The following is a 15833-nucleotide window of genomic DNA, read 5'->3' as shown; positions in this document are numbered from 1 at the left end:
TAGCAGAAAGAGAAACTAAGAAAACAATACCATTTATAATTACACCTCAAATAATAAAATACTTTAGAATAAACTTAACCAAGGAGATAAAAAGCCTTTACTCCTAAAACTATAAAATACTGATGAAAGAAATGGAAAGACATTTATGCTCATGGATTGGAAGAACAAATATTATTAAACTGTCCATATTACCAAAGCAATCTACACATTTAAAGCAATCCCTATCAAAATACCAGCATTTGTCACAGAACTAGAGCAAGCAACCTAAAATTTGTATGGAACTGCAAAGACTCCAAATAGCCGAAGCAATCTTGAAAAAGAACAAAACTGGAGCTATCACAATCCCAGATTTCATGATGTACTACAGAGCTGTAGTGACCAAAACAGTATGGTACTGGCATACAACAGACGCACAGATCATTGGAACAGAATAGAAAGCCCAGAAATAAACCCACAATTACATGGTCAATTAATCTTCAACAAAGAAGGCAAGAATATACAATGGGAAAAAGACAGTCTCTTCAACAAATGGTGTTGGGAAAGCTGGACAGCCACATGCAAAAGAATGAAACTGGACCACTTTCATTCATCATACACAAAAATAAACTTAAAATTGATTAAGGACCTAAATGTGAGACCTAAAACCATAAAAATTCTAGATGAGAGCACAGGTAGTAATTTCTCTGACATCAACTATACTAACTAACATTTTTCTAGATATGTCTCCCAAGGCAAGGGAAATAAAAGCAAAAATGAACTATTGGGAATTCATCAAGATAAAATCCTCTGTATAGCAAAGGAAATAATCAGCAGAATTAAAAGACAACCTACTGAATGGGAGAAGATATTTGCAAACAACATATGATAAAGAGTTAGTATCCAAAATATATAAAGAACTTATACAACTCAACACCAAAAAAGCAAATAATTGAAAAATAGGCAGAAGACATGAACAAATATTCTCCAAAGATGACAAATACGTGGCCAAACAGACAAATGAAAAGTTGCTTAATATCACTCATCATCAGGGAAACACAAATCAAAATTACAATGAGATATTGCTTCATACCTGTCACAATGGCTGAAATCAAAAATGTAAGAAACAAGTGTAGGCAAGGATGTAGAGAAAAAGGAACCCTCATGCACTGGTGCATGCATGGTGGGAATGCAAACTGGTGCAGCCATGTGGAAAACAGTATAGAGGTTCCTCAAAAACCAAAAATAGAACTACCCAGTAATTGCACTATTGAGTATTTACCCCCAAAATGCAAAAATACTAATTCAAAGGGATACATCCACCCCTATGTTTATAGCGGCATTATCTACAATAGCCAAATTAGGGAAGCAGCCCAAGTGTCCATCAATAGATGAGTGGATAAAGAAGATATGGTGTGTGTGTGTGTGTGTGTGTGTGTGTGTCATGGAATATTACTCCACCATTAAAAAGAATGAAATCTTGCCACTTGCTACAACATGAAGGGAGCTACAGTAGTAGAATGTTAAGTAAAATAAGTCAGAGAAAGACAAATACCATATGATTTCACTCATGTGGAGTTTAAGAAACAGAATAAAGAAAAAAAGAGACAAACCAAAAAAACAGACTCTTGACTATAGAGAACAAACAGATGATCATCAGAGGGGAGGAGGATAGGGGATGGGTGAAACAGGTGATGAGGATTAAGAGGACACCTATCGTGATGAGCACTGAGTAATGTATAGAGTTGTTGAATCATTATTTTGTATACCTGAAACTAATATAACACTGCATGTTAACTATACTGGATTTAAAATCTAAAAAACATGTCAGGAATAGGTAAGGCAGTTCATTCTGTCCCTCCAACCCTCAGTTATACCTTAAGAAAAGGAAAAGTAAAAAATAGAGAGAGAGATAGAGAGGAAATGTAAACGCTTTTTAAAAAAATTTAAACTGAATTTCTGCGGATATAACTTTTTAAAAAACTCTTTTCAGAATATAATTGATAATCCAATACAAATTGGATTCTGGAATTGAGAAGAAAAGACCATACCAATTAAAGAAAATGCCCCTCAGGGCTTCAGAAAACCTATTTCCTGTGATGTCATGAAGATGGCTATTCCAATGTAGCTTTAGAAACATTGTTTTTGGACTCTGAGGAGCAATCACTCTCTTTATCAGGTCCCTCTAGTGAGTTGTTGTTCAGGAAAAGTAAGAAGTTGACTTTTCCTAGAGCTCAGGACTTGGAGGATGAAACTAGGGGCTTGCATGGAAGGATGGATGTGTTGCTGAAGGACGGGATGTGTCACCGAGCTTCTTTATGACCTTAAGTGAGGTTTTGCTTATGTTTTAACACTTGGTATTTTAAAATAAATCATAAGTGCATTCATGAACAAAAAAGACACTGAAAAAATTGCATGAGATTAAAAGTTACAGAGATTGTTGATTTCTCTGAGTCACCAATGAGTCATTTTTGAAAGCACAGTTTTATAAATGAGTGCTATTTGCAGGTAAAATTAAAGGTGAAAAGTCACTCAACACTACATAAGAGGCTGTGTGATTAGTCAGAGCTATTATGTGCAGAAGACTTGGGGAGCTGCTTCCCTTTGTTGTATTTGGCTGTTCCTGAGGATTTTATGAGATATATTTTCTGAAAGATTTTATTTATTTATTCATGAGAGAGAGACACACACACACACAGAGGCAGGAACACAGGCAGAGGGAAAAGCAGGCTCCCCCTGGGGAAGACTTGATCCTGATGCGGGACTTGATCCCAGGACCCCAGGATCACCACCAGAGCCACAGGCAGATAGTCAATCACTAAGCCACCCAGGCATCCCACGATATTTATATTGGTATGCATTTTGCCAATGCATAGAGGAGAGCTGAGTTTCATAATGTGAGGTCTCACTAATGCAGATTTATGATAATCCATATTAAGTAGTCTAAAGAGTACCTTTGCATAGCAGATGAGAAATGACGGGCAAAAGGGCAGTTGGGAGAGATTAATCTTCTAAAGCCCTCTGGAAGGTCAGTACATAAACAGTGCAGACACAAGAAACTATAAGTTCTTGTTTCTCCTTAAAAACAAGAAGCCTGAGAATCTCTACAAGTCAATACTTGGTATTCTGTTTTGAGCTGTCTGGTATTTTCTTCTCTCTTTCTGTACATTTTTAAAAGTGAAAAATAATTAATAAACACTTTGGAAGAAATTGGTTGTATGAATTTAAAGCATTAATTCTGTGATTTCTTTGAATTTGTGATCTTTCACAGTGTAATGGAGATCAGAGTGGTCTTAAATGCAAGACTATGACCATTTTATTTATTTATTCATGACAGACACAGAGAAAGGCAGAGACACAGGCAGAGGGAGAAGCAGGCTTCTTGCGGGGAGCCCAATGCAGGACTCGATCCCAAGACCCCGGGATCACGACCTGAGCCAAAGACAGATGCTCAACTACTGAGCCAGCCACCCAGATGTCCCGACCATGACCATTTAAAGAGAGTAAATCGGGGGGAAATCATGAGGTATAGGTAGGAATTTCCTCTGAGAGGGAGCTGGAGGAGATAAGAGGCTGACGACTAGGGGTATATGACACAGTGGAGGCCGAGGGCAAGAAGGGGCAGGTCTGTCCTGTCCTGTGTCTTAAGCCCCTCTGCCCAGGTGATCCTGGGGTCCTGGGATCAAGACCCTCTGCCCTCAACTGCCTCTCCCAGTTGCTGAGGTGTGGGTCTGTCTGCTGACAACTGGGGCCCTCATAGCCCCAATGCAGCGACAACCAAGAGGAACCACTCAGGCAAATGCCACTTGTTGGATCTGCCAATCTCCTAGAGGCAAGTGTTCAATTGTTCAAATATTAAAACAAACAAAAGTAAGCCCATTAAGAAGGCCATGATACATTCTATATATTTTCATAACACATTATATTTTCAAAATAAACAATACAATTGTAAAGGTGCGCTCTAAGGCACTAGACTAAGAACAGATGTTTGTATGGTTCTGCAAGCTGACAAAATATTTTCCCCTGCTCTTCTGTCTTAACACTCATGGCTAGAGTGAGGGGTGGATTCCATGCCCAGCTGGTTGATGAGCCTGGGGAGGCTGAAGCACATGCTGGCAGGCACACTGAGACCTGGGGGCAGAGCCCCCCGCAGCTCGGGGAGGACAGGAGCTCCATGGTGAAGTACAAAGCTCTCCTCAGAGGTCAGAAAGCAAAGTATAGAGTGTTTCCTCCACGGGAGTGGCTGGATTCCAGGTGCTGAATGGACACCTGCTGCGCTGGGTGCAGAAGGGAAGGTCTGTACTGTCTTCTCTGTGCAGGGAAGTTTTGGGGTAACCTAGGAGCGGGTGGTGCTGGAGGAGGTCTGGTGAGCATAGGAGCAGCCCTGAATGGAGTCTGTGAATTTGTGCCGGGCGCCTGTGTAGGTCAACACATCCTGGAAGGATCTGAGTGGCTCTCACTCTGCCCTAGTTTGCCATTCAGCTGAGCCTCTGGGCCAGTGCAAGGAAACAATGTCAGAAGCCACCAGGATGGGAACCCACTGAACAAGTAGGGGGAGGCCAGTTTCGTGGGTCAGGGGATGGCCAACTAGGTCTGGAACCCTGGAGGCTGACCCCGGAGGGCAGGCCAAGCTGGCCTGAGTTCATCTAATTCTGGAGGAGACACAGGGGCACCTGTCTGCTGGAAGCTGGTTGCTTGCTCCAGACAAGTGCCAGGTCTGAGTCCAAGGGTTGGGTGGCCAGGTTTCTTTCTCGGTGGTCATTACCACCTTAGTCTGGCATAGAAAAGAAATTAGGAACTCAGGGTAGCTATTCCACAAAGATTTTAACATTTTTCTAGTGTTTTCCTTATGTGTATTTCTCAGATTCCTGAACGTTTAGCATAGCTCTGGAGACCCAGTGCCCAACAGATGCCGCACAGCCCCCCTTTTACTGCTGGTGGACATTGCCAGGCCTGGAGCCCATCTTGGGGAGTCCCCCAGAGCTGTTTGCCTTTCAGTGGGGCCCAAACTTTGACACCGGGGTGCACAGTGAGGTGAATTTTTTCAACAGACAGCTCAGAAGGCTGGAAATATTGCTAGACTGGGGGTCCGTTGATTTTAATCAAAGTCCTGGCAGTAAAAGTTTTAACAGTGAAAACCAGCCAGGATTGTAAGGAAGTGATTTTGAATCTTGGCTGTATCCTATCATTAGTAACTGTGAGGCCCATGCAAGCCTTTCAATTTCTCTGAGCCTCCAAGTCCTCCCCTGCAAAATGGATATAATGATGACCAACCTCACGGTGGTGGCCTGAGCAGTAAACAAAAGAATGACAAAGACAGCATCTGGCATGGTGCCTGGCACAGGTCCTGTCCCGGGGAAATGGCAGGTGTTCCCTCTTGCTTTCTTTCCCAACGTTCATTCCTGCACACATGAAAGGGAATCCAGAGGGCAGCCCCACTGGCTCAGCGGTTTAGCGCCGCCTTCAGGCCAGGGTGTGATCCTGGAGACCTGGGATTGAGTCCCACGTCGGGCTCCCTGCAAGGAGCCTGCTTCTCCCTCTGCCTGTGTCTCTGCCTCTCTCTGTGTCTCTCATGAATAAATAAATAAAATCTTAAAAAAAAAAAAAAGAAAGGGAGTACAGAGCTTTTAACTTAGAGAGTAGCAGTGAGCAATAAGAGGATATGGGTGAAATCACCTCTAGGCACAAAAGCATAAGGTTGGAACCATTTTTATCAGGTTGACACATTGGGACCCATCATCTGGGACATGCCGGCATCAAGAAGCTATGGGACACGCTGGGTTCGGTTGGATGTGGGAAGAGGTAAGGCAAGGCCCTGAAAATGGGGCTGTTCCAGTCCAAGGTACTGGAATATACCATCCTAGCACTGGGATGACTGGGACGGCAGAGTGCCAGAAGGGATCCCCTTCATGTGTGATGAAAGATGGGGTGCACAAGAGACCACGGCCAAAATTCTAGCCTGGGAGAGAAAGGATGTTTGTGTATTGAAAAACAAGAGGGTAAGGGGTCTAATCGATGTTTTAAAGATGATCAGAGGCAAGACCTGGAAGCAAGTCCCACAGCCCTGGCGGGGACACTCGCGATCCCCTACATCACAGATGACACAGAAATGGAGATTGCACGAGAGGGGCGGTGAAGAAAAGAATATATAGTCTCACCTTGAGGATTAGAATTCTCATCTTAAAAACCAAACAACTTCATTTTAACTGTGAAGTTAAATTCAACTTCAAGGCAAGTCAATTTCATTTAACTTCAGTTTGTAAGGAAATCAAGTTTTTGTCCTTTGGGGGGGAATTATAACAATGTCTGGGCTACTCATTTAAAAGCTGGATTGAAAGCTGAAAGCTAACGTACGTGATTTCCTTAAGAAATCGAGACATTCTTTCACTCTTTTCCTTCTGTGTGCAGGATGTTATTGCTCTTGATGCAAGACACAACATTTTAATTTGAGTTAAGGAGAAAAAAATGGAGAGATAACAGGGCAACCAGAAAGCTCCTCCACCCCAGTGGGACTCTTGGCTCCTCTGCAACTGTATCTTATCTTGTGGGGGCCAGAACAGCCATGCCCTGACCTCTGCTCTCCTTCATCAGCTTGATTCTGGGTCTCACACTGGGGAAAGAGAGCCTTGTCTTCTCTGTAGCTTCTACAACACGTACAGTAGGGTTGACAACTGGTCCGACACATTCTGAACTATAATCATTTTCTACTGATTGAATGAAGCATCCCTGAGTAGGTCCCACTGGTATTTCCAGGATATGGATGAGGCACAGTGGGACTCCAGAGAGGCTCACTGTCCTAATTTGCCTACTGAATCCCCTGAGATGGCAACCCTAGAGACTTTAGGGGTCGTCCAAGCTGACTGCTGTCTACCCATGCTTTTTGACTAGAGATCTTATCACCTGTAAATAATCATATCTTATTTAAAAAAAATCACCCAGTAACAGGATACTATCTGTGATGAAGAACAAACTTTCATGCAACAACATGGATGAACCTCAAAAATATCAAACTACATGAAAGAAGCCAGACTTAAAAGGCTCCAGACTATATGAGTTCATTTATAAGATTTTGGAAAAGGCAAATCTATAGGACAGAAAAAAAGATCATTGGTTGACAAAATCTAGGGAGAGGGGTTGATGGCAAAGGAGCAGGAATGAATGTTTGGGCGGTGGAACTTCTAGATCTTGATTATTGAAGTAGCTATAGCCACAGATGTTTGTCAACATTGATAGGACTGTATCCTAAAAAATAAAAGTACATTCTATAAAAAAAAAAGTACACTCTGTAAAATATACCTCAATAAACTAGACTAAAAATTTTTTTTGAAAGAATCATTAACAAAGATTGAATGGACAGATATGTTGAAGCGTTTAGAATGTAGTGTCAAACATTAAAAAATAAGACTTAGGAGCGCCTAGTTGGTTCAGTTGGTTAAGTGTCTGCCTTCAGCTCAGGTCATGATCTCAGGGTCCTGGGATGGAGCCACCCATTGGGCTCCCTACTCAGCGGGGAGTCTGCTTCTCCCTCTGCCTCTGTCCCCCCATTTGTACTCTTTCTCTCTTGGTCAAATAAAATCTTTTTTTTTTAAATAAGATTTATTGGTGGATTGTTAGAGGACTGGGTATAGGGATAGGTGGGAGATAAAGCAAGTAGAGTAAAATACCAGTGGTACAGTCTAGGCAGTAGTTGTATAGGTGTTTCCACTATAATTCTTTTGACTTTTCTGTATGTGAAAATTATTTCTCAGGAAATCTTGGAACACACTTAAAGAACACATCTAACACATTTCCTTCATCATTGTCACCAGTTAGAGGGTTGCTTACAAGCCCACAAAATTCCTTTCATGCCACACGCTCTGGTAGCTCAAAAGAGCATCCTTTCTGTCCCCTGGAAGCCATCTAGACAGAAGTAAAGCCTCCTCTTGGTTCAGAGGGGAAAGCTGTTGAGGTTCTTTGCAGGCTTATTTACATATATTTGCTCTTTTCCCTTTAATATAGCATTAGCAAGCGAATGGGCTTTTTGTCACTTACTTAAAAATTGAAGGATTGGGTTGATTTGGCTCTAATGGTAGCAAATCCTCAGTGAACAAAACTTGGGGTGGCAGCAATTCAGAGCCAGCAAATATCCCAGACTGTTTTCTCCATCTTGCCTGGCTATTCCCTGTGCAGGCTCTGGCCCTAGATGCTTCTCTCTATTCTGTGATGGGGACAAGTGCCAAGCCACCCATGCCCAAGGGCAAGAACACCTCCAGTGCCTTGGAAACCAGGTCCCATGGGACCAGTCTGCAGGGGGAGAGGGGGCGGTCTTGTTTCCAAGTCAGGATTCATTTTGGTGGGGGTGGGGGGCAAAGACTCACCCTTTGAGGAGCACCTGGGGAATAATTCCACCCTCCATTACTATGTGGGAACAGAGGCACAGCAGTGCATGGCTGCAGAAGTCAGAGACTCAAAAAAAAAAAAAAAAAAAAAAAAAAAAAAAAAAAAGAAGTCAGAGACTCCAGGCGAGGTGAATAATTAATCAGATGCTTCAGTCCTCATGCAATACAATCCATTATTACAATTATAATCTGCTTGTGTGTGTATATTTCAATGAATCAGACTAGGTATCCTCAAACTGCCCAAATTCCACAGCCTTCACTTGCATTTGGCTGTAAGGACTCAGTCTAAAGATATTTACGGCTCTCGACTGACATAGGAAGGTATTTGAGTTGTATAGCTGAATGAAACAAGCAAGTTGCAGAACAGACCCTACAAAAGCAATACACTGAGTATATTTTAGTAAAAGAAATGAGAGCACTTGCCTGTACGGTGGTAGGCTGGGGATTTTAGCGGACTTCCCCTCTCTCTTACATGTTTGCATTTGCTGGATTCTTATATCACGGAGACCTTAATGGATTTGTGTCAGATCAAAACAAAATGAGGTTTAGTTTTTAGTGTTACTGCCCAAGCTCTTGACAGTGAAGTGCCGCTGTGTGTGTGTGTATACACACAAACTCATATGCAGTTAAACAATGTCTAATCTTGCTATTTCAGAGAAAAACCTGGTGTGCACATAGTGGGTTATATTTAGCTAACATATTTCAAAAACAGTTTCTATCCCCTAGGACCCACCTTCCCCCTCAACTTAATGCCTTAGCTTCAGGCTACCGAGAAAATTTGCTGTTTTTCTTAATTTTCTGCTTCTAACTAGAGACCAAGTTGTTATTCTAGTGATTAACTTTGGGGCTCTTTATATCCATCTACAAACAGCCAACCTGAGACTTCAGGATCTGTCACCATGCTCTGAGTTCTCTAATCCCTCTGCTGTTTCATTCCCTTTTTTTATTTTTATTCATTGTACTTTCTTCTTCTTCTTCTCCTTCCCTTTGCCCTCCACACCCTCTCTTTTGTCTGTCCTTGGCTGGAGACAGCTAAAATATCTGTCCAGATCAATGTACATACAAAGAGAGCACTTTCTCAACCAACAGAACCCCCTTGAATTATTCAAAGTATCTCCCTTTCTCGGGTTTCCCATCCTCCTTTTTTTTTCCTTGACAGTAGGAGCTGGAATGGGGCACTTGGCTATGGCACTCTGCGACTCAATCATTAAGGCAGGAAGGAGAAGGGTAAGTCTTCTGTGGAAGCAATTGTTCTTCTGGATCATGAGAACATAGGGAATGCCATGTGTGAAGGTATATACATCGTTCTCACATCCGAATGAATGCTAGGGTCCCTAAACAAAATACAGCCGAACTCTCTGTAATTGGCAGGACTGTGGGATAAATCAGATATGAAACTGGGGAGGAGCTAAGGCCTGGGGGGGTTTAGGGGGTGACCCGCCTGCTCTCTGACCAGAAGCTGTTAATGGGCAATTTTAGCAGGTCGATAAACTGGAGCCCAGGAGAATATGTAACTTGGGGATTATAGAGAATGTCCTAAAGGGCTTCTTTCTTCACTTTTTCAGATGGGGTGATGTATATATGTATGTATCATTTACTTCCTTCCAAATTTTTAAGCCCCTACCTTTAAAGGAACCAGAAGCCATGAGAGGAACTCCCCCCAGGGGAAGGACAGAGCAGAGACGCCCAGCCCCAAGCAGCCCTGTGCTGCTAGGAGTTGACATTCAGGAAGTTCTGATGGGAGTGGGAACAGCAGGCTAGAAGGCAGCAGAAAGGCGTATGCTCCAGGCTAGGAGGCAGGTGTCCCTGTGTGGCTTCCCCGGGGCCAGGGCAAAATCCCCGAGGGAGGGGCCGGGGGAGAAACTGAGAGAGGTCCAGGCCGACCTGGCTGCTGCAGAGCCCAGCCAGAGAGCAGGGAAGCCAGAGAAGAAAGGCGATAGTAAGCAGGCCGATCTGCAAGCTGATGCGGGCCCCCGGGGACCGAGGCTGCTGGGAAAGGCGCCCATGCCCCCCCTCCCAGAGGCCCCCCGGCTCCCCGGGGCCTGCCCAGCATCAGTTCTCGGCTTCAGCCTCTTCTGAGACATCAATCATTTAGAAGAGACCACAGACCCTTCTGAGAACTGGAGTGCTCCCAAAGCCGTGCAAGGCGAGGGGAGAACCACTGGCTCCTGACATCCCTGTGCAGGACAGGAGGACCCCCCTTCATAATCACTTCGCACTCCCTGCCACGGTCCAGGGATGGGTGTGCACAACAAAACTGCTGCCTGCAGGCCCCCCTCCTATCCATCACCTGGTAAGAATATCACCACCCAGGGCCAGGGGGACAGTCAAAGAAGCAGAACAAGACAACCAAGTCACCTTGCCCTTGGGAAGAAAGTCATCCAGTCGTATCATTGGGACAACCATGTGTCAGCTTTTTGGGGGCACAGAGAACGTGCTCTCATTTCTTTCATTGGGGTCCAGAGAGGGTGTTCTCCTGCTGCTTTGTCCACCCAGACACAGAGGCGAAAACTTTCAGGACGGCAAACCAGTAGGTCCCACTTGGACTAAGTTGTCTGGATGGATTTACATCACATTTTCCAGAAGAAAGGAGTGGCTGCACCCCCAGAGGCTAGCTGGTCTCTGGCTTGGCTGGACTCTCCTGCCTGGGGTTGGGGGCATGCAGCTGAATATGGGGGTGGGTCATGTCAAGGCTGAGGAAGCGGGGGTACCTTCTCCCCCACAGCCTGTCCCCACCAGCCCCAAAGCATGGTGGTGGCACTGGCGGCCCCCCTGTATTGTCCCATATGTCACCATCACCACTTCTGTTCTTTCAGATGCAACCCACTACCACTGCCATGTACCACGCACTGTGCAAGGAGTTGACACAATTTATGTCTTTTAATCTCCCCAGTAGGACCACGAGGCTGGTGTCACTATAACAGCCATTTCCTGGTTGAGGAAGTGGGCACCAGGGAGGTAGAGTGACTTGTTCACAGGCCAGTAGCTAAGAAGCTGCAAGAAACCAAATCTTCCCATTATCAAAGTGGATACACTTGCCAGGCTTCCTTTCCCCTGAGGTCTCCTAACTTTGGCAGAGTAAAGGAAAGAAAGGGTCACAGGCAGCTGCCCCTCACTACCATGGTTTGCTCCAACACTGCTGTCATCATCCAGAAGTCCAGGAGCCCTCTGTGCTATTGCTCATACCTCTCTTGACCTGGGGGCTCAAGCAGCCTGATGTGGTTTCCAGGGTGTTGGATGAGTATCTCTCAAATAGTCTGCCCACTATCACATGTTTGGGTCTTTCTCTGGTGGCCCCTTTTAAAATGCAAATATCCCTAAGAAGGGTAATACATTCTAGCTCTCATACCTTGGCTTCTTACGTTCTATCCTACACTACTATCAACTCTAAATAACATAAATATCTCATTACAGACCCCGGGCGGGGTACGAGGGTGAAAAGAAAAAGCAAGATGACATTAAGAGAAGATGGGTTTGGGGAGTCATTGCTTTAACAAGGATATAATTTTGACTGAACTCAAACCTTTCCTGAGTATACTAGGCGCCAGGCATTTTGCTAAGAGTTCTAGGCATACAGAGCACGATTGGAATTGGTTTCCCCTTGAAGGGATTTGAATGTGGACTGTGTATTAAATAATATTATGGATCATTGATTTTATTAGGCAGTTATATAGAAAAAGGGTCTCGCTTTTTAGAGATGCTCTTACTAAAATAATGAGAGCTGAGGTGTCATAATGTCTGCAATTAATTTGAAAACACTTTGGCAGGAAGTTAGACGAAGTGAATATGGCAAAATGTTAGCAGTTGTTAAATTTAGGTGATAGGTATATGGGGTTCATTGTATTAATTTATCTACTTTTCTGTATATTTGAAAATTTCCGTAATAAAAAGTAAAAAAGAAAAAGATTTCCAGTAGCTCAAAATCCAAGTCCTATTGCAAGATGACAGGTTTTGTGGTAAGCAGAATCCTACCTTGATTCCTGACCCTGGTATACATGTTCCTGTAATTCCCTTATCTAGAGTGTGGGAAAGACTGAATATAATGAGATTTTACTTCCATGATTAAGTTGTGTCATATGGGCAAAGATTCAGGATTTTTCAGATGTAATTAAGATCCCTGATCAGTTGATTTTGAACTAATCAAAAGATTATTGTGGGTGGGCCTGGCCTAATTAGGAGAGCTCTTTAAAGGAGAGATTACGGGCAGCACCACATACTCTGTCTTGTTGGCCTTGAGAAAGCAGAACTCCCACATTGTAGAGAAAGTCATGTGACAGGGAACAGCAGGGAGCCTTCAGTTGATGAGGGCATCTGTCCTACAATCACAAGGAACTAAACTCTGCCAACAACCCTTGAGTTTGGAAGGAGACCGTGAGCCCCAAAAGAGACAGTGGTTCTGCTAACATGTTAACTGCAGCGTTGGCAGACAGACCCTGAGCGGACCTAGCGAATTCAGGCCCAACTCCTGGCTGATGGAAACTGCAAGGTAATACCCCCTGTGTTGTTTTAAGACAATCAACTTGTGGTAATTTGTTAGAAAGCAATGGGATACAAATGCAACAATGGGATAAAAATGAGTTAAATCTAACTGATTAGAAATAGCAGTACTGGATGAGAAAGGAGTCCAAATTTGGGCCTGGCTTCCCTGGGAGAGAGAACGAGCTGTGGTTGATTAACAATGTCTGCATGGGCACAGAAGGGGCTGTACACATTCCCTTTGTGGATTGGAGGGGAAAGAGTTATTAGCTTAATTTTCTCAGTACCAGAATAACCCAGGTGTCTAAGTCAGAGGGAACGCTGACCTGTGAGAGAAGCCTCAGAAAAGCAGCAGGAAAAGTTATCAAAGACAGAGGTTAGCAATTGCAAAACAATGCCAAGGGCTATCCTGGTGTTCACAGGGAGAAACCTCTTCGTTGGTCCTTTCTCTCTTCAGCATATTTCCTCCACCACCACCCCCCCTTTCCACGGCCTCTAACTCTCAGCCTTCAAATATGCGCAGGTGTTCCATGAGTTGGAAAAAACCCAAAACAAAGTCACTTGATCCACTGCTATATCGGACTCACATTGCCTCGAACACCGAGGGGCTCTTGACCACCCTGAAGGAATGTCAGAATCCTCTCCTTCCTCAGGCACTTATGCCAAAGAGGTCAGGGCTGGCCTGCTTTAAGTCAAACTTGGGTTAAGCATTTATTAACACATCATTGTTTCATATTAAAACCATGCAGTAACCCTCCCCCAAGGCCCAGTTGGCAGGCTCATAATTTAAGTAAAATCGCTACAACAAAACCAATCTTTCCCCAAAATCCTTGTTTGTGGAGGGTAGGCTGCTTCCCCGTTGCTGTGCAACAACATGGATCAATCCAGCCTTTCTCGGTGGCACGTCCCTCCCCAGAGGGTTGTCCCAAATCCGTGGGACTGCAGTTCTGTTCCCATGGATGCAAAGTAAAGGGACACACGAGCTGAAATCTGAACCCAATGCTGGCTCAGGTGAGAGAAGCAGATGACTAAGAATGTAAAGGCTCTCAGAAAATTGCTAACAGCTCTTTCAACATATCAAGAATTTTACTGGGTGCAGTTTCTCATATGCAGGGTGCTGTGTGCACTCCAATCAGCCCGACTGAGCAGCTAGGCTAGTAGACCGCCACCGTGGGTGTGTTTACATTCCTAAACCATCACTCCTCTTAATTTAACAGTCTTCTCTGGAGGCTTCTAACATGTAAGAAAGTCTCACCAACACATAACTGGACTCAAATGACACCATGTGGCAGGCCTCAAATGAGGGCAATACCCCACCCTTAAACCACAGCTTGGTGGGCCACAGCGGTCACATTCTGCATCAGAGCACACTACGCTACTTAGCATTGAAAGAGGTAACTGCCAGTGTTTAGACCTGAGAGATCTGACTTAGAAACTCGCCTGCTCTTGCTTTTTCTGGAAGAGTTAGGAAACCTGGCAACATAGACCTTCCTGCCTTGTGCGGACAATCTGAGGACCCCGAACAGTGGGTGCCTTTCTGTGGGAGGACATGTACTTGCCCGTTTTACCACAGTCCCCACCATTCCCTGTTGCCTTCCCCGGCCCAGGCCACGTGTTAGCTGTAGTTTGCCATCATGGCTTCGCTGTTGTTTTTCTCATGACAGAGAAAAAAGGGAGCTAGTACTCCTCGCCACTGTGCAAACAGCCGTGGCTCATGTACCTCCAGAGCCCGGCCCCTCGGACTGTGCGCATTTGCTGACATGGGAGTTGAGTTACCCTCAGCAGCCGCAGACACGCACCAATATGTTACTTATTGGCATATACGCAGAATGCTTTTTCTTTCTCAAATTACTTCAATGCTGAGATCCCCTTTGGGTTAGAAGCATTCCTGTCAACTCAAGGGGAACCTCGGTGCGAGTCTGATCACTTTAGAAACCAATAAATGAAACATACGACGGGTCCTTCAAAGGAAATGTGACTCACTCCACGAGTTTCACCCACTCCAGCGACATGTCCCTTCGATGCACACATGGCACAGTCCTCCCCCCACCCCATTATAAGTGCAAGTTCCAGTTTGTACAACTCTCCCACTGGTGTGAACATTTATCCGGATTTTCCACCTAGATCCAGAGAGAAAGAGGCCCCCTCTTGTTGGCTGCTTGAAACAAAGTGTGTTTCGTTGCCCCCTGCTTGGGACCGAGCTGGAGCTGCAGGAAGGAAACCGGAACTGAGGGAGGAGGAGGAAGGCGAAGGCCCCCCAGGAGAGGGTGCCCGGGGCCAAGCGGGGGCAAGTCGGGGTGTGCAGGGGGGAGTGTGGAGAAGGAGGGCGGGGGGGGGGGGCGCACGCCACGCCCTTGGGACACTCACGGTTGAGCTGCCGCCTCCGGATGCGGTCCCTCCAGGGCCTGCTTCGGATCCAGTGTAGTCGAGAAGGTAGCACCATGGTCCCAAGGCCACCTCTCTAAAACCTGCGCATGGCAGGGGGCGAACGGCGCGCAGCGATTCGGAACACGAGTCCAGGAGGAGGAAGATAAAAAAAAAAAAAAAAAAAAAAAAAAAAAAAGACACAACAAACCCACAAACCCTCTTCTCTTTTTAGTGTCTGAGGCTTCTGGCAACTTCTTTTATCTTGTGAGTTGCTTTTCCTTCCCTCCCCTTAACTCCGCGCTGGCCCCAAGGCAGCTGCAGCGCCAGGCCACGGGCCTGCGCCTGGCCGGGCCCCCTGAGCCATGTTTTATGCATGAAGATGCTGCGCCGGTAATTTATTCTAGCGGAGCTCCCGGGGCCGCCCCACGTCACAGGAGCCCGGGCTGGCGGGGGCGGAGCAGGTGGACACGGCTGCAGGAAGAAGGGCCTGACGTGGGAATCCCCCTGCGAGGGCGCGACTGCAGAGCGGAGCCTGGGTGCAGGGCGCTCGGGCGGGCGACGACCCTCGCATCTCAGCGCGCCTGGTGCCGGCTCCCCAGCACCTGGGAGACTGCCTGGCGTCCAGCGGGGGCAGGC

General features: G+C 45.4%; 1 protein-coding gene across 3 annotated transcripts in view; it reads right to left on the bottom strand.

Annotated features, from left to right (window-relative positions):
* The window catches only part of RIPOR2 (RHO family interacting cell polarization regulator 2), a 220082-nt gene extending 204503 nt beyond the window's left edge, over positions 1-15579 (bottom strand). For all 3 annotated transcript variants that reach the window (XM_077886071.1, XM_077886075.1, XM_077886077.1), the window contains exon 1: positions 15198-15579. In XM_077886071.1, the coding sequence (XP_077742197.1) occupies positions 15198-15273 (76 nt within the window). In that variant the 5' untranslated portion in view covers positions 15274-15579. The remainder of the gene's footprint in view (positions 1-15197) is intronic.
* Between the last annotated feature and the right edge of the window lie 254 nt (positions 15580-15833).

This window comes from Canis aureus, chromosome 37, assembly GCF_053574225.1.
Source record: "Canis aureus isolate CA01 chromosome 37, VMU_Caureus_v.1.0, whole genome shotgun sequence".
Classification (NCBI taxonomy): Eukaryota; Metazoa; Chordata; class Mammalia; order Carnivora; family Canidae; genus Canis; species Canis aureus.
The sequence above is the reverse complement of the archived record's forward strand: the minus strand, read 5'-3'. Positions and strand labels throughout refer to the sequence as shown.